Source organism: Mytilus californianus, unplaced genomic scaffold, assembly GCF_021869535.1.
Source record: "Mytilus californianus isolate M0D057914Y unplaced genomic scaffold, xbMytCali1.0.p SCAF_2, whole genome shotgun sequence".
NCBI classification, from domain to species: Eukaryota; Metazoa; Mollusca; class Bivalvia; order Mytilida; family Mytilidae; genus Mytilus; species Mytilus californianus.
In genome coordinates this window covers 18,059,694-18,079,082 of record NW_026262668.1, presented here as the reverse complement: position 1 = coordinate 18,079,082, position 19,389 = coordinate 18,059,694, and the positions used below count along the sequence as shown (strand labels likewise).

General features: G+C 31.7%; 1 protein-coding gene across 2 annotated transcripts in view; it reads right to left on the bottom strand.

The window, feature by feature from the left end:
* Positions 1-2,649: 2,649 nt before the first annotated feature.
* The window catches only part of LOC127729394 (RAB6-interacting golgin-like), a 24,078-nt gene continuing 7,338 nt past the window's right edge, over positions 2,650-19,389 (bottom strand). Inside the window, exons 1-5 of one of the 2 annotated variants that reach the window (XM_052237218.1) lie at positions 12,082-12,211; positions 10,218-10,485; positions 8,530-8,631; positions 6,999-7,139; positions 2,650-4,021 (exon numbers count right to left, since the gene is read on the bottom strand). In XM_052237218.1, coding sequence (XP_052093178.1) covers positions 3,247-4,021; positions 6,999-7,139; positions 8,530-8,631; positions 10,218-10,485; positions 12,082-12,172 — 1,377 coding nt within the window. In that variant the 5' untranslated portion in view covers positions 12,173-12,211 and the 3' untranslated portion in view covers positions 2,650-3,246. Of the gene's footprint in view, positions 4,022-6,998; positions 7,140-8,529; positions 8,632-10,217; positions 10,486-12,081; positions 12,212-19,389 lie in introns of those variants that run through there. The other variant, XM_052237217.1, reaches the window with a different exon arrangement.

The following is a 19,389-nucleotide window of genomic DNA, read 5'->3' as shown; positions in this document are numbered from 1 at the left end:
CAAATTACATTTTTGGAAATTTTCAAAAGTAAAGGATTTGAAGAAAAAAAATCACACAAAATGCCAATGAATACTTGAAGATATCATTAAGCTGATATTTTTTGCATCTTAAAGTTTCTCTCCATACAAAATAGTTTGTGATAAAAATGAAAAATATTGAGTAAAAATCACCATTCATGTGAAATAGCTCTTAAAGAGTCCGTTGTCCATCTCTTATTATAATTTCCGCAAAATGAGAAAAATAATCATCTTTCAAGAGCACCAACTCTTCTAAGGGGTCATTTGACGGGTTAAACCATGTGGATTTATTTGAGGATCTTATTTTTCTATTTATTGTTGTTCTCTATCAATCACAGTTTCTGATTATAAAATAGAAAGGGTGAAAAAGGTCATTCAAGGGCAATAATTCCAATAAGGAGTCAGTTGACACTTTCGGCCATGTTGCCTTATTAGCAATCTGATTAAAATTCAGATCTATCTTAACTCGCGTGCTCGTATATATAAGAATGAGGATAACGAAATGAGAGATCAATATTGTAATTAGATTGCCTTATTTGTAGATCTTATAGTGCTTTATATCTTTACCTTTTTATAATTTCTCTGTATCTATGACTATTTTTGCTACAATGTCAAAAACCATCTTCCAAGAACAATAACTCTTATAAGGGGTCAACTGACGATTTCAGCAATGTGACTTATTAGTAGATCTAATTTTGATGAACATTTTTGCTATATACAGTTTCTCTTTATCTACTATAGTTCATACAATAAACTGTTAACACAGAGATATGTCTCGCCTTTTTGTTATTTTGATAATGCAAATGTTGAAACTAAAATAGCAATACTTTTAACATGTAAGTTATGCAAATATTCAAAGTCAATGAACCATGACTGAAGGTACAGGGCTTAACAATCTCCATAGAAATGAGATGTGCCAATGCTAATACAACTGCATCCCAAATACCATTGACCTACCACTAGTGGTTCCCTATAAACTGACCTAATCACAAACTAATACATATAAACTACCGGTAAGCAAAGTTTCAAAGTCAATAGACCATGACTGAGGGAGTGGGCCAAATATTTTCCATGGAAACGAGATATGCCAATGCTTATACAACTGCATACCAAATATCATTGACCTACCACTAGTGGTTCCCCATAATCTGACCTAATCACAAACTAATACATTGTAGACGCCGCTGCCGCCGCCAGAAACAGCATACCTATGTCTCGCTTTTTGACTCAGTCAAGGCGAGACAAAAATGGGTAAACAACATTTGTTAGGACAATAACTCCTATAAGGATTCCATTGACAATTTCATCCATGTTGACTTAATTGTAGATCTTATTATGTTTACTATTCATGCTTTCACAAATTTCTCTCCATCTACCGCAACTCCCACACAAACCAGTCTTTACTTTACTTTACAAATCCTTTAGTCTATTTTATGAGATTTTAATAAAACATTGGATTGTATTTTGCTAGGCAAATTAAAATTTGAGTTGGAGTTATCTTCCTTTGTTCATGATTGTACATTTGTAGTTGAACTTATATTTATAAAAGATTCATACACCATGCATTACTTATGATATTTTCAATAGAAAAGTGTTTTCTTGACAAGTATGGAATACATCATATTGTAACTTGAATATCAAAGTATAACATATCAATAAATTGCATGACATTGGCTGGATAGGATCGCTTAAGTAATGATCACTTCACTGCACTGTTTTGTTTGAACTATCAAAGGTTGTGATAAACCTTGGAAGACATGATGTCACACAGTACCATAGGGTTTTGATTACATTTCATGCAATCTTTACCCAAAAAGTACAGTAACAAATCATAAGATAATCTAACAGATGAAGAAGGTAAAACTTATTGGTATCATCTAAAAATTTTAAATATTTTATTTTTCTAGAACCTTGTACAGTAAAATTATTAATATAATGTAAGTATATGACTAAAGTCAGATATAGATAAATAAATCAAAACAATCACAAAATATATAAACTTTAATATATATTTATCAATAACCCTCATAGCACTAAGAAATTTAACTATGGCCATGCTGTCGTTTTCATTTTTATGACAATATGACCTACAATGCAAATTAGTCATACATATATTTGACAGTCAGCAACAATGAAAATAATATGGCCCAACATTTCATGAATATCGCAAATATGTTGTATTATATAATATTCAGGACCTGAAATTTAATAGTCAGTTCATGTGATTAACAACTTTAAAATTCTGTTTTTCATAATCATGTATGATAATCTGACCATAGCCTTATACATTTGCAAGTAATTGGCCATTTGCTTGAAACTATATACTGATGTTGTTCTAATTCCTGAAAGAATATGTATACGCTATCCTTCTAGGAATATTTCATCATGTAAGATGACAAAATTTGAGGAAATGCTGTAAACCAACTTATTTTCCCCAATACCTTTTAGAAATTTATTTTCGTGATTTTCTGATTTGCTTGATGTATTTATATGAGAGAAGACCCAAATTGATCATATTCACAAAAGATTTAAATTTTTCTACACACGAAAGTTGCGGCAATTGGTTGGTTAACAGTTAAGTATACTCACTTTTTTATAACAGAAGTTCTAAAATACTTATAACTTATACATGTATATCAAATTCTTTGTTCAGAAAATAAAATGCCCTCAGAAATGCAAAGAACATTATAAAACAAGCTACAACACTCTGTGAAGTGTAATGTATCACAGTGAAACACACTTCCAGTGCACATTCACCCAATATACTTTTGTACCTTTAATTCTAACTTGACAATCAACTGCTTCAACTAACAAAGAAAATTGTCTAGTTTGAACCTCTTTGTCTGGATCTCAATAATTAGGGTTAGTCTGGCTACCATTAGCATGTGTTTTTTTTTTAACTCATTTGTCAAAGATCAATCTTATAGAATTTTAATTAAAATATTGTATCAGAGCCCTTAAAAAACTGTCGGTGGACAAATCATACTTCTTTACAAATGTGATTGTAAATAAATCCTTTATCTGGTAAATGAGTTTTCATGATCAAGAGACAATTCCAACTAAGAATTCATTTATACAATTTGCTAATAAAGTATCCATTCTATTTTACAAATTATAATAGCAGTTATCAAATCCTCTATTTGTTTTACAAATAACCAGCAATAAAACAACCTAAATAATGATTACATTTCAATGCCCTTACAACATCTAATGACCTGATACCAGGTTTCAATGCCCATTGTCTTTTTGTACAACATCTAATGACCAGGTACCAGGTAAGTCTTCACTGTTTTGACTGTCAGTCACACCACCAATATTTATAGGTGATATAGATATGAGATTCTGGGCAGTATTTTTACCTGAGTCTTCAGAAGAATCAGTAAGGTTTATTGTAGTATCAATACTCTGAATTTTTTCATTGGTTGTCAATATTGCACTTTTATCCTTCTCATGTTCTTTTTCTGACAGTTCATTTGTAGGTAAGCACTGTGCAGTCTGTCTTTCATTCACTTTTTCATTGTTTATCAAAACATCAACAGTTTTTTTGTCACTCTGAAAGTTTTGCTCCAGATTTTCATGACTAGATTGTACATTTTCCCCTTCCTTCACATCTTTCAATGTATTCACATTTTCAGTTGCTGCAGACAGATTCACATTTTGTGAAGAAAGATTTGTTGAACCTACTTGGTCTTGATTCACATTTTCCGATGGTTGGTTTGTTGTAGTTGTTGAATGTGGGGGTGACTTTGGGGAGTGTATGGTATCTCCGGATGACATTGTATTAAATGACGACAGAGGGGGTAAAGTGGGGAGAACCTGAGATTCATTATTTTGTTCCATTTCTAGTTCCTTCATCAGTTCTGATAATTTATTAGACTTTCTAAGTTCATTTTGATGTATAATTGTGTAAAGATGTTCTGTCAACGATTCTTTCTGTTCAGATTTCTTCTGAAGATCAACTTTAGCATCCACAAACTCTTTTTCTGCTCTTTCATATCTTTTTCTGTAAAATAAAATAGGTCAATTATGATGATTTGGCTGCAAATTAATTGCAAGATATACAAATAAGTTAATATAGCATAATCTCCGTCAAATCTTAATTATCAGGGCTACAGTTTAAAATAATTGAAGTACAGGCTGTTCCGGAATTAAACACATGGTGTTGGTGGGGGATGGGAGACACCTTTAAAAGACCCCGACCACTTATAAATAAAAATGTTTATTTTACTTTAAATTCTTACAAAATTTAAAAGAAAATGCAACTGCCCATATTTAATTATTTTTTGAGTGCCTCCTATCTTCCCACCTGATAAATTTTGGAACAGCCTTAGCAAAATTTCTTTTAATATGGAATTTACCTGAACTTAACAATACACATATATTGTAAACTGTTGACACAGAGATATGTCTTGCCTATCGGCATAAAATTCAGAAAAAGACAATCTGATGGACAGCAACATTGCTTATTAATTCAGTCACTGGACCATGATCAGGGTCTGAAAATGGTCGACAAACTGAGATGTTCAGACAGTAATGTAACTTTATAGACAAGAGGCTGTCAGAGTGACAGCAAACCGGATTTTCCTGCAGAGGTCGAACCCTGAACAGTTGAGCAAGTATGGACACAACAGTTAAGCTTAAAACAGCTCTGAATTTGGATTGTGATTGAATATTTGATACAACATAAAAATTTTGTGACACAAAATAAATGTGGTCAAAGAACTGAAAAATTTGAAATTCGACATTTACCTATTATGGCCCAATATCCAAAATCTAAGTACATTGTTAGAATCAGCTTATCAAAGAACCCCAAAAATTCAATTTTTGATGAAATACTTATTAATAAAAACAATTTATGTTCGAAGGGAAATAACTCAAACTTGTTTTTATGAACCAGTAATGCAAATCTAAAATTAGATACTGTAAATTCAGAAATTATTGCGTGCATTTATTATTGCGATTTTGTCATTTTAGACTAAAATACGATTTTAATTTTTGCGATATTGAGAAAAATCCTGTTTAATTCATATAAAAAATTTCAAAATGCGAGTTTAAATTATTGCGATTATAACCCTGTCGCATTTTTCGCAATAATAAAAACATCGCAATAATTTCTGAATTTACAGTATGTTATCAAATTATAATCAAATATAATTAATAGTTCCCAATATTTTTTTTTCATTTGTCACAAACTGATATCTTATCTGCAACTTATCTATCAATGTCAACAACTTTATCTACACAATGTAATGTAATGTAATGAAATAAATCCTTTAATAAAAATAGATTATTATCTAATGAAAATGCTATTTGCAAATCTGGACACCCAAACAGGATCAAGTCAAAATTTAACATTAACACACACAACAAAAATAGAATACCACATAACAACTGCAACATCTACGGTAGATTCTACCTTCAAAACACACATGACAAAAAAAAAAAAGACAACTCCTTCGAAAATCCGGTTAAAAATATCAATGTATATTGTAAATAGTTCCTAACAATATAAAACTTAAGCAGAAAAACTTAACATTGAAAATTGCTAATTATTTCAAAGTCACTGGACCATGACCTAGGGGCAGGGCAGGGCCTCAAAATAGTCATCAAACAGATATGAACTGATAGTCATGCAACTTCATACAAAATATCATTGATCTATCACAAGTAGATCCTATCAAACAAACTGAAGCAAACTTAACATTGAAAATTGCTAATTATTTCAAAGTCACTGGACCATGTCCTAGGGGGCAAGGCCTCAAAAAAGTCATCAAACTGATATGTACTGATAGTAATGCAACTTCATACAAAATATCATTGATCTATCACAAGTAGATTCTTTCAAAATAACTTAAGCTGTAAACTTAACATTGAAAATTGCTTATTAATTCAAAGTCAATGGATCATGTTCTAGGGGGCAGGGACTCAAAATAGTCGTCAAACTGATATGTTCTGATAAAAATGCAACTTTATATTAAATATCAATGATCTATCACAAGTAGTTCCTATCAAACTAACTTAAGCAGAAAACTTAACAATTGTTAACATTGTCGCCGGAAAAGCAGGCGAGACAAAAACTATAAAAGCAAACTCAATATCTCAGTTAGAGGTGAACTTATTGGTATTCTATTCTAGGGAAACCTGATTTATTCACAAGTTAAAATTAGGGTTTTATAGCTATCAGTAATCTGCCAGCTTCTGAGATCAGTGCTTTGTGTCCTTGGTATAAGTGCCTGTCACTTGTTAAATGCCTGCTATCAAGTGGATACGGTTGGTTGCTGCCTTTCATGTTTCGTTTTTTTGGGGGGATTATTGTTTTGAACAAATATCAGGCTGTTTTTTTTTCCCTCTTTTAACATTTCCTTTGGTCTCTTGTGGATTATTGTTTCATTGCAATCATAACACATCTCTAATTCTTATTTCTATATCAACAGATAGCACATATAAAGAGCTGTGCCATGAGCGCATGGTACGCCTGCCGCTTTTACAAAGAATAAAGTTCCATAACTCCTCAATGTCATATCAGAAATTTATAAAAACTAAATGGAGATTATTTTAATAGATATAAACAAGTCACCTAAGTTTCCTGAAAACTGCTCAAAGAACTTTTGAGTTATTGTCCGAAAACTGGAAAATCACCCTTTTTTAATGAATAAAACCCCATAACTCAGAAACATTTAATCCAAACTTCATAAAAATCAAAAGGGAGCTCACATCAATAAATATAACAAATTCACCAAAGTTTCATGCAAATTGGTTAAAGCGTTTTTGAGTTATTGTCCAACATGTTGACGACAGATGGACAGACGGACAACGGTATACCATAGTCCCGTAAACGGGCGTATAAAAACTGGCAGCTACTTTTAGTGCATCTTTTCTTTCCTATCTTGAACCAATTAAAAAAGTCTAAATTTAGCTAAACACAGCATAAGGCAGGCTTATCCCAACCCTAAGATATATTTATCTGTATAAATACTAACTGTGCATCCAGAAACTCCCTGCTGGCAATTTCAATACGACTTCTTATCACATTAACATCTGCTGTTAACAGGTTATCTAAGATCATCAATTCTCTCTGTATATGTGCCAGTTTTCTTGCTTCCTCTTGTGCTTTTTTTTGCCTGAAAAAATATAACAAAATAGTTGAGACTCCTGTTATATTTTTAGCATGGGTAACACCGATGTCTGATTGTTGTTGACTTTTATTGTCTAGTTCCTTTGCTTAATTTACAATTTTTCTAAAGGTTAAAAATGATATGTATACATGAAATACGACATTGATATATGAATTTAATTTCTATATGATCTAAACTTTATATTTATTTGTACCCTTTTCCCAAAAATGATTTTTTAAATCCATATCTAGTATTCAGCCACCTGATGTAAGGGAGATAACTCAAAAATAAATTCAATTATAGATTATAGATGTTTACTTTAAAATGTAATATGCATTATGTTTTATTTATATTGTTTGTTTTTACTATCATGCCTCATGTGAGGCCTTCAGTAAAATAAAAAGTTTCAAAAAGATGTATGTTGACAAATATCTGAGTGTGTATTAAAAACAATAGATTACCGTAACTAATTGAAACCAGGTTTTTGTGTTAATGTTATGTTTCACCATGAGTGTGGTATTATTACCAATGATGCAACTATTCAATAGAGGATTTAATCAATATAGGTCAAAACTGTTCACTACTGGCAAGAACAAATGTCAATACTAGCAAATTGAATCACAGAGTAGGAAAAATAACGATGCCTGTAGAACCATAAAATTAAGAATGGAAATGGGGAATGTGTCAAAGAGACAACAACCCGACCATAGAGCAGACAACAGTTTTCTTTTCATTTTTTTAAGTAAATAAAGAATTTATAGTTCACTTTACAAATGAGAAAACTCTTTTTTTCTAGTAGGTATTACATATAGAACTGACATTTGATTTAGCTGCAAAATGTACGTTTTGGTTTAGGGCTGTTCTATCGTTACATACATGGTACCCAAATGATGCAAATTACACACAATTTCACAGCCATATTCCAATCTATCTGATGTTATTAGCAATACCTTTTTCAAATCACATTTTCTCTTCAGTCAATATCAAGGAAATTGCCTTTTAAAGTTTTTGGTGGTGCATTTGTAAAAGTACTCATTCTATTCATACTGACCAATCAAAAATGCAAGTATCACACTCTATTTAAGATTCATAGATTTCATTAGATTAACATTTTATTTGTATTCCTTTAGAAAACAGTTAATATGAATCATGCAATCATAGAAATAAGAGAGAGCCTAATTATGTATTTAAATTTTAACAGTTGTATACATAGCACCATATAAGATTTTTGTTTGTCCAGAAACTGAAGTTTTACTGCTCTCAATTAAATATATTTTTATCCACTAAGTAAGAAAGAGGGAAGGTAAACTTTAAAATTTACTTCTCTTATTTGTGATACAAGTATACCTGTATATAAATTAAATTAATTAGTTGGGTACCTGAACAAATCATTTACCTTTCAGACAAAGTTTTAGATAACAATGCTTTTCTTTGCTTGTTTACTTCCTCCATCACCTTCTGTTGTTCTCTGAATTTGTCTAGATTTCCCATTTCCCTTCTGCAAAATAACATTAAATTCAAACTCATAAAAAAATGTAATTCACAAACTCATTAATTCAAATAAACATTTTTAAAAGTAACTTTCACACATTAAAAGAATAATAAAGTCTTTTTAAAGTACATTTATTTTGTGATAAAAACATAAAAATATGAAGATGTAGTATGATTGAAAATGAGACAACTATCCACCAAAGTTCAAATGAAGTGGATATAAGCAATTATAGGCAACCATATGGCCTTCAATAATGAGAAAACCCAACCATATAGTACTCTTTAAAAGACCCTGACATGAAAGATGCGAAACGATTCAACTGAGAAAACTAACGGTCTAATTTATAACAAAACAATTCATAAATAAACTGCTTCACCAAGCGCAGCTGTATACGACCGCAGAGGTCCAACCCTGAACAGTTGGGGCAAAAATGAACACAATATTCAAGCTTGATACAGGTCTCAATTTGGATTGCAATTAAAAATTTTACGCATTATAGGTTTCTGACACAGAATAAATGTAGTCAAAGAACTTGAAATTGGTTATATGATTTGAATTTATATTCAATTGAAGATTTCTTGCTGTTGTGCAATACACTGTGCTGTTGCACAATGCTTAGTAAATCTGTTTTCAGTCTATATACAAAGAATTAGCAAAATAAATTGTGACCCCTAATTTTTTTTTGGAAAATTTATAATTTCTTAAATCTTGAGGAAAAAAATTGACCCCCCAAAAAAATCTTGTGGTACAATTTCAGAGCAATCAAAATACTTATACACAAGTCATTGTCCTGAAACTAGAAACATGCTTGTTTTGGGCCCCTAATTCCTAAATGGTTGGGACCATCATCCCCAAAAATAATCCCAACCCTCCTTTTGTGGTATTGAACCTTTTACATAAATTTCATAGAGATCCATAAACTTAAACTCAAGTTATTGTCTGGAAACCAAATGTCTTTGGACGACGACGTGATAGCATTATATGAACGCAATTTTTTTGTAGTTATATAAAAACAATATGACAGACATGAATCAACAACAACCACTGAACTACTGACTCCTGACTTGGGACAGGCACATAAAGAAGATGGTGAGGTAAAACATGTTTGAAGGTGCCAACCATGTTTTATTGTACACTTGTTTCTAAATATCTGAATTAGTACAATTTTCATGTGTTAGAACAGGATGATAATGAATAATGGATGGCTGTTTAATGCCCAGTGGCAAATTAAATGCATAGTCAGGACAAGACCATACCATTGCAATATATTTATGAATATGAACATTACTTTGTACTCTAGACCTACATGCTAAGCAGGAATTTAACTTGCTAGCTCACAAGGTAATTAATTGTCCTCAGGACTACCCTACCCAAACATGTAATTCTGACTAAGTCAACAAGTATTTGCTCTTACTCCTTACTTCTGCATGCTTAGTGGAGAAGAAACAAACACTAACTTTAAAATCTTTGGTTTGACCAAGCTAGGGATTTAACCCAGGAAGACCATGTGGTTGTTAAAGCTGAAATAATTTAATATATATTAAAATTTAAAAATGCATTGGGTTAAGACATATCAGCAGAGGAAAATTTACCTTATTGCTTCATTTGTTTCCAGTTCCTCTATTTCCTTTCTGGTATCTAATAAATCATCTCTTGTGGTGTCTGCAGTCTCTGTTTGAACCCTGGGTATTTTATTTCCTGTTCCCAGTCGGGAGGCTGAACTAGTAACAGTAGATGTAGGACTTGTTGAAACAGACTGTCTGTTTTGGCCATACTGTGAATGTGATGTGGCAGTGTGAGAAGCTCTGTTTCCTGGTCTCTTACCAAAACTGGCTACTCTTGGTGGTGATTCTCGGAAATCTGTAGATAAAAAAAAATATTGTTGTAAAAAAAGATACTGACATGATTGGCTTGAACATGTTTTGAATGGCTACAATATTCAATCCTTAAAGCTGTAAACAAGAGAATGGAATTTGTCAGGAAAGATAAACACTGAACCAGTTTCAAGATACATTTAGCCAAAAATACAATCAATGATAATTTATTTTCCAATCATCATCATATTTTATTATGATGACATGAATGAGGATCTTCATTCAGAAAGAAAATTATATAAAGAATGGTGCAGAAGGCATATAATGCACCATGTTGAGGTAACGTAGTTGATAAACAAATTTCCTAAATAGAGTTAATGGCGGATTTTTGTTTAAGGTTATTGTTGTTTTTCTGAAATTGTTTAACATTTCACAGCGGTATAATACTGTTACTTTAATTATTCATCCCTTATTTTATTGATTTTGTATTTACATTGTATCTGACATAGATCAAATTTATTCGTTCAGGGTGTATGTTCACTTGTGTTAATATGTCTTTTGATTGAGCTAAGCCATTTCAATTGATATTTTATAGTGTGTCTTTCTATGTTGTGATGTTACACTATTGTTTCAGATAAGGGTGAAGGTTTGGTACCTGTAAAACGTTTAAACCCGCTGCAATTGTTTGCACCTGTCCTAAGTCAGGAATCTGATGTTCAGTAGTTGTCATTTGTTGATGTGGTTCACAAGCGTTTATCGTTTCACGTTTTTTATATAGATTATACCGTTGGTTTTCCAGTTTGAATGGTTTTACACTAGTAATTTTTGGGGCCATTTATAGCTTGCTGTGCGATGTGAGCCAAGGCTCAGTGTTGAAGACCGTACTTTGACCTATAATGGTTTACTTTTATAAATTGTGACTTGGATGGATAATTGTCTCATTGGCACTCATACCATAACTTCTTATATCTAATTAATACAATAGGGTATGATAATGTGGGCAGCTAATCCCTTTCAGGATTCTGTGTCTGGAGTGATTTTCTCATTTGGATCATAAGAAGATCTTTGGAGGGGGAAAAGGGGGTCTTCACTTTGTATCCTTTATTTTTTTTAGGCCATTTTTCTCTATTAAGTTATATTACCAATTAAAAAGTACAAGAATCATGCAAATAAAAGAAATCAAGGCTTATTAGCTCATCATCAGTATACCACACGAAAAAAGAAGAAATATGAGACTATTTCAAGAGTAATAAACAGTGCACACAGAAACACCTCAAAAATTGTAACCCTTAAAAATCTGGTCTCGCACTAAATCCCCCATGGAGATTTTCAAAAGTTGGCAGGTCTGTGGACCGTAATGGTGATGTGGGCATGACTCTGATGTGTATGTACGTGTACATAAAAGCTTGAGAAATTAATGCCCCCTCCAATACGGCGGGGGCATAAAAACTGTACAGTGTTGGTTATGATTGACAACTTATATTTATATATATTTAATGACATTATGCATGTTATGTACATATTCCACTCTGAGATGGAGGTTGTCCCAAAATGAACGGATGAAGATAAGCAGGTGATTGAACACATATTAGTTTTGTTGTTGGATGTGTGGCAGAATTTTGTGGAAAAATTGACAACATACTTTTGCTAGAGTTGTCTTCATCACTTTTTTCAACTTTTAACTTTCTGACACGTTTCAAATCTTCATCCGTAAAGCCAGCCCACCCTGACATATTTGCTAACCTTGACCTTTGAAAAATTTGTTTCCCGAAATCATACGAACGCTTTAAAGATGGGTAAAATACTTCTTCTTTCAAAAACTCCCCAAACACTGATCTATACTAAAGCAGACGATTTCATGTTCAAGAGTGATTGATTTTTATAATATCTTGAGAAGTTGAGGTTTAAAGCTGAAACAATTATATTTCTAACTCAAGTTTACGAAATGAAGACATAATATGAGGCAGGCATTACCTGTGAATGGGGACAAAGTCCATATGTCATATTATGAATTATTTTTTCAATTCAAACAGATTTTAACTTCAAAATCTGTTCAAAATAGAAAAGGAAATATCGTAACGTTTCCTATTTTGGTCCTGTTTTTAGGGATTTTAATTGTGACTTCATGTAAGTTATGACGTCATTTTCAATGTAAACAAAGAAACGCTATCATCAGGTAACGTTTTTTCATATAAAAAATTATTAAAAATGAAATTGTTATTGTGCTCCTTCCTATATTTTACTAGACTGAAATATATATTTTACTCAAAGTCTCATAAAAAACGAGACAAGAAGGAGGAAGGAGATTTCTTCGCAAATGTGGGAAAAAAAAAAGTTAGAAAATAAAAAGTTAATGATTTTGAGTTAATTAGTAGAATGATTTTATTGCGGGAAAATTTTAAAATTTGATTTTTTTTTTGTTTTTTTTTGTTTGATTTTTCTACTGTAATAGGGGACTTCGTCCCCTTATTAAAGTACTATAATTGAAAAACCAAATTCCCAATATCTTCAAGCATGACTAAAAACAGTGTGGAAAACTGATTAATATATATGAGTGAATTTTTCAAGTCCAAGGACCATAACTCTGCACAAAATTATTAGACAGAAACAAAAATTTGAACTTGATCTGTAAGTTGTCATGATAAAACTATATACCAATTATCAATAAATACCATAAGCATGATGAAAAAAACATTAGATATGATTAATAGTTCTCTAAAATTAGATATAATGTAATGCAGTGTATATCTATTTTCAAATTATAATCAAATGTAATTAATAGTTCCAAATATTTTTTCTCTCATTTGTCACAAACTATTATAGATTTGTAACTTATCTATAAAATGTCAACAACTTTTATCTACACAATGTAATGTATTGAAATATATGCATAATAAAAATAGATTATTATCTAATTAATAGATTTCTCTTCATATTCTTTTTTTATATATATATAGCATTCAGAAAATTAGTTTATACTAAATAACTATTACTAACAAACCTACCAAAAAATTCTTCAAATAATTGAACAAAGAATGTCTTTTAAAAAATTAGTTATCTCCCTTTGTACAGAAATATGGTTTAACATAGTACCCTAACATTAGATATGGTCCAGAGTTATGGTCCATAACTCTGGATTAAATCATCAGACCGGAACAAGATTTGAACTTGATCTATAACTTGTCATGATAAAACTATATGCCAAATATCAAATCAATATCTTCAAGAACGAAGAAAAAAAGTGTGGAAAGCTGATTTGCCGGACTGACAGCAGGACAGACAGACAGACTGAGTGCAAACCTAAAGTCCCCTTCGACTTCGTCGGTAGGGGACTAATAACTAATAGTAGATAGTGTTCTCCGTTACAAATCATATGATAATTTACAAAACAACATTTCAAAGTTTTACATGTAGTATATAATAATTAATTTTAAGAATTGTTTCTTTTTTCCAATGCATCTCTAACGAATTTGTATAAATAATTACATTTACTAATATTTTGTGGATTTAAAAGTTTAGAAACTGAAAACAGAGACATATAGATAGTATATAATATATGTCTCTGCTGAAAAATAATTATTATGTGAATCTTTCAAATCTAAACCATAACATTGAAAAAGAGTTTGCTTTATATCTTTATGTTTATGACAAGAAATCAAATAAATTGCTTCGCCAAGCACACCTGGATACAACTGCAGAGGTCCAACCCTGAACAGTTGGGGCAAAAATGGACACAATATTCGCCCTTGATACAGGTTGAATTTGGATTGTAATTAAATATTTGACACATAATAGGTTTCTGACACAGAATAACTGTAGTCAAAGAACTTAGAATTGGTTATATGATTTGATTTTATATTCAATTTTTTGCTTTTGTGCAATACACTGTGCTGTTGCGTATTGACCCCCTCCCCCCTTTTATTTTGCAAAAAAAAAATATTTGAAGAAATTTTCTTTTTATTTTTTGAAATGAGAAAAAATTGCCCCCCCCCCCCCCCCAATTTCTTTTTTACCCCCCAATTTTTTTCTCACTCCCCCAATCCCCCCCCCTTTTCCAAAAACAAAAATTCTTTCCCTCAAGATATGGTCATAATCTTAATTCATATTTCCAATGGAGTTTGCATCCATAATTACCAATTTAAATACATCATAAAAGTCATAAAATAGAAAACGACATACATAATCATGGCTAAAATTAATATTCCTTTAATAGTAACTTCTAAAAATTAATTGCCAGCTAATAACCTCAAGACAATACAACATCTTTATACATAATTTAAAAGCAATGTAAGGGAGGTAATCCAAATTTTTTTCTTCAATACTTTAAATGTATTTGGATTACCTCCCTTACACTGCTTTTAGATTGTCCATTTACCAGGAAACCCTTGTTTTTCCCCCTTTTTTGCCCCTAATTCCTAAACGGTTTGAGCCATAACCCCCCAAAGTCAATCCTAACCATCCCTTTGTGGTATGGAAACTTGTGGTATAATTTCAGAGAGATCCATACCCTGTTCCACAAGTTATAGTCTTGAAACTAGAAAAATGCTTATTTGGGCCCCTTTTTGGCCCCTAAATCCTAAACTGTTGGGACCATAACCCCCAAAATCAATCCGGTCGTATAAAAATAAATTGACAGCTAATCACCTCAAGACAATACAACATTTCTTTATAACAAAACCATTGTAAGGGAGGTAACTCTTAATGCTTAAAAAAACCCAAACAAATGATATTGATCACAAATAAACAAACCCCTAACAGGAGGGATTGTGCCTGATATTCATATGATGAAGACATAATCTTTCAATCAGTTTAATTGAGGTCTGGAGCTGGCATGTCAGTAACTGCTAGTAGTATGTATAATGGTCATTTTGTTTATTTTATTTTGTTTCCTATTCTGACATCAGACTTGGACTTCTCTTAAACTGAGTTTTACTGTGCGTACTGTTGTACGTTTGTTTTTTCTACATTGGCTAGAGGTATAGAGGAAGGGTTGAGATCTCAAAAAACATGTTTAACCCCGCCGCATTTTTGCGCCTGTCCCAAGTCAGGAGCCATCACAGTATTTGATGTTTCTAGGAACAGCTAAAAAATAATTCATACTAGAACTAGCTGACAACTTTCCATACTCTGTTCCACAAGTTATAGTCTTGAAACTAGAAAAATGCTTATTTGGGCCCCTTTTTGGCCCCTAAATCCTAAACTGTTGGGACCATAACCCCCAAAATCAATCCCAACCTTCCTTTTGTGGTTTTAAACCTTGTGTTTAAATTTCATAGATTTCTATTTACTTATACTGAAGTTATTGTCCAGAAACCAAATGTCTTCAGACGACGCTGATGCCGACGACGTGATACCATATACCACCGCAAATTTTTTTGCGATTGTATAAAAATGTTCTTCTGTCTCTACTTCAGTGCAAAATTTGCAAAAACGTTCTCCACTTTGAATTAGGGTTTAATATATTTACCCTGTTCTATATTTAAACACTGAGCACTGATCACAGGCACTTGCCTCTGAAAAAAAATCCTATTTATACCTTTAAATTACATGTGTTATATTAAGGTATATAGGGAAAAAAAATTCAGAGACAAGTGCCTGTGGCACTGATACATAGTTGTGTAATTTTAGTTTTTATATTTTTGGTATTAAGATTGGTTTGAAGATAGAAGGGAACAAAATTTGGAACAAAAATATTACAGAAAAGCATCAGTTTACTGTCCACAGCTCCAGATATGATTTTTTGTAGTTGTGAGTCAGATTGCTGATTATAATATCTTATTAGACTATTTTTAATAAAATGCTTCGCTGGGGCGCAGCTTGATACGACCGCAGAGGTCGAACCCTGAACAGTTGGGGCAAGTATGGACACAACATTCAAGCTTGATACAGCTCTGAATTTGGATTGTTATTAAATATTTGACACAGCATAGGTTTCTGACACAGAAAGAATGTGGTCTAAGAACTTGAATTTTTTTAATTTACCTATTATGGTCCAATGTCCAAAATCAAAATACATGGTTAGATTCAGCATATCAAAGAACCCCATATATTCAATTTTTGTTAAAATCAAACAAAGTTTAATTTTGGACCCCAACTTGGACAAACTTGAAAACTGGGCCCATAATCAAAAATCTAAACACATGTTTAGATTCAGCATATCAAAGAACCCCAAGAATTCAATTTTTGCTAAAATCAAACTAAGTTTAATTTTGGACCCTTTGGACCTTAATGTAGACCAATTTAAAAAACGGGACTTAAAATTAAAAATCTAAATACACGGTTAGATTTGGAATATCAAAGAACCCCAATAATTCAATTTTTGATGAAATCAAACAAAGTTTAATTTGGACCCTTTTGACCTCAATATGAACCAATTTGATAGCGGGGCCCACAAATAAAAAATCTAAATTCATGGTTAGATTCAGCATATCAAAGAACCCCATATATTCAATTTTTGTTGAAATCAAAAAAAGTATAATTTTGGACCCCAACTTGAACCAACTTGAAAACTGGGCCCATAATCAAAAATCTAAACACATGTTTAGATTCAGCATATCAAAGAACCCCAAGAATTCAATTTTTGTTAAAATCAAACTAAGTTTAATTTTGGACCCTTTGGACCTCAATGAAGACCAATTTAAAAAACGGGACCCAAATTAAAAATCTAAAAACACGGTTAGATTTGGCATATCAAAGAACCCCAATAATTCAATTTTCGATGAAATCAAACAAAGTTTAATTTTGGACCCTTTTGACCTCAATATGAACCAATTTGATAGCGGGGCCTACAAATAAAAAATCTAAATACATGGTTAGATTCAGCATATCAAAGAACCTCATATATTCAATTTTTGTTGAAATCAAACAAAGTTTAATTTTGGACCCCAATTTGGACCAACTTGAAAACTGGGCCCATAATCAAAAATCTAAATACATGTTTAGATTCAGCATATCAAAGAACCCCATATATTCAATTTTTGTTGAAATCAAACAAAGTTTAAATACTGGACCCTATCTTGGACCAACTTGAAAACTGGGCCCATAATCAAAAATCTAAACACATGTTTAGATTCAGCAAATCAAAGAACCCCAAGAATTCAATTTTTGTTAAAATCAAACTAAGTTTAATTTGGACCCTTTGGACCTCAATGTAGACCAATTTAAAAAACAGGACCCAAAATTAAAAACCTAAATACACGGTTAGATTTGGAATATCAAAGAACCCCAATAATTCAATTTTAGATGAAATCAAACAAAGTTTAATTTTGGACCCTTTTGACCTCAATATGAACCAATTAGATAACGGGGTCCACAAATAAAAAATCTAAATACATGGTTAGATTCAGCATATCAAAGAACCCCATATATTCAATTTTTGTTGAAATCAAACAAAGTTTAATTTTGGACCCCAATTTGGACCAACTTGAAAACTGGGCCAAAAATCAAAAATCTAAATACATGTTTAGATTCAGCATATCAAAGAACCTCATATATTCAATTTTTGCTAAAATCAAACAAAGTTTAATTTTGGACCCTTTGGACATTAATGTAGACCAATTTGAAAACTGGACCCAAAATTAAAAATCTAAATACACTGTTAGATTCGGCATAACAAATAAATAAATGTGATCAAAGATTTTACAAATCTAATGCGCCATACTGTGCAATTAAAGATTACTTCTTGAAATTTTTCAATATTTGAAATTTGAAAAAAAAAAAATATTTGAAGAATAATTCTTTTTAATTTCTGAAATCTGAAATGAGAAAAAATTGGCCCCCCACAATTTCTTTTTATCCCCCCCCCCCCCTTTTTCCCCCAAAAAAATTCTTTCCCTCAAGATATGGTCATAATCTCAATTCAAATTTCCAATGGAGTTGGCAACCATAATTACCCATTTAAATTTACCATAGTGCTAACTTAATCTATTTTATAATAGAATTAATAAAAATATAGTGTCAAATCTTTCATATGGATTTTTTTGTAAAAAAAAAAGATGAAAACATTTGCAGATATTTTTACTGGTCTTCCTTTATAAATATGCATTTCTTTAAACATAATTTAAAAGCAGTGTAAGGGAAGTAACCAAAACATTGTATTTGGATTACCTCCCTTACACTGTTTTAGATTATCTTTATTGTTCATTAACCATTACTTTATACATAATTTAAAAGCAGTGTAAGGGAGATAATTTCAATGATGTATTTGATTTATCTCCCTTACACTGCTTTAAATTATGTTTTGTACTAAAGTATTTGTCCATTAACCAGGACAACCTTGTTTTTCCCCCTTTTTTGCCCCTAATTCCTAAACGGTTTGAGCCATAACCCCCCAAAGCAAATCCTAACCATCCCTTTGTGGTATGGAAACTTGTAGTATAATTTCAGAGAGATCCATACACCGTTCCACAGTTATTGTCTGGAAACTAGAAAATGCTCATTTTTGGCCCCTTTTTGGCCCCTAATTCCTTAACTGTTGGTACCATAACCCCCAAAATCAATCCCAACCTTCCTTTTGTGGTATTTAACCTTATGGTCAAATTTCAAAAAGATCCATTCACTTAAACTAAAGTTAGAGTGCGAAAACCAATATGTATTCGGACGACGACGCCGGACGACGACGCCGGACGACGACGACGACGCCAACGTCATACCAATATACGACCACAAAATTTTTTTGCGGTCGTATAAAAACACTATTATAGTGATATACTAACATACTCATTATAAAATTAAGAACAAAAGCACATGTGTTAATATTAGTCCTCTTTCATGTACATGAGTATGCATAGAATACATTTAAACAAGACTTCAATGTTAATTACTGATGTCCTGTGACTACAATGACATACAAGAAAAATAAACATTTTTTGTCAAATAAATAGGTTTTTTTTTGTTGCTGAAGGAAATAGCAGTATTTGTAATTTATACACCAATATCGAGTTGTTTTTTA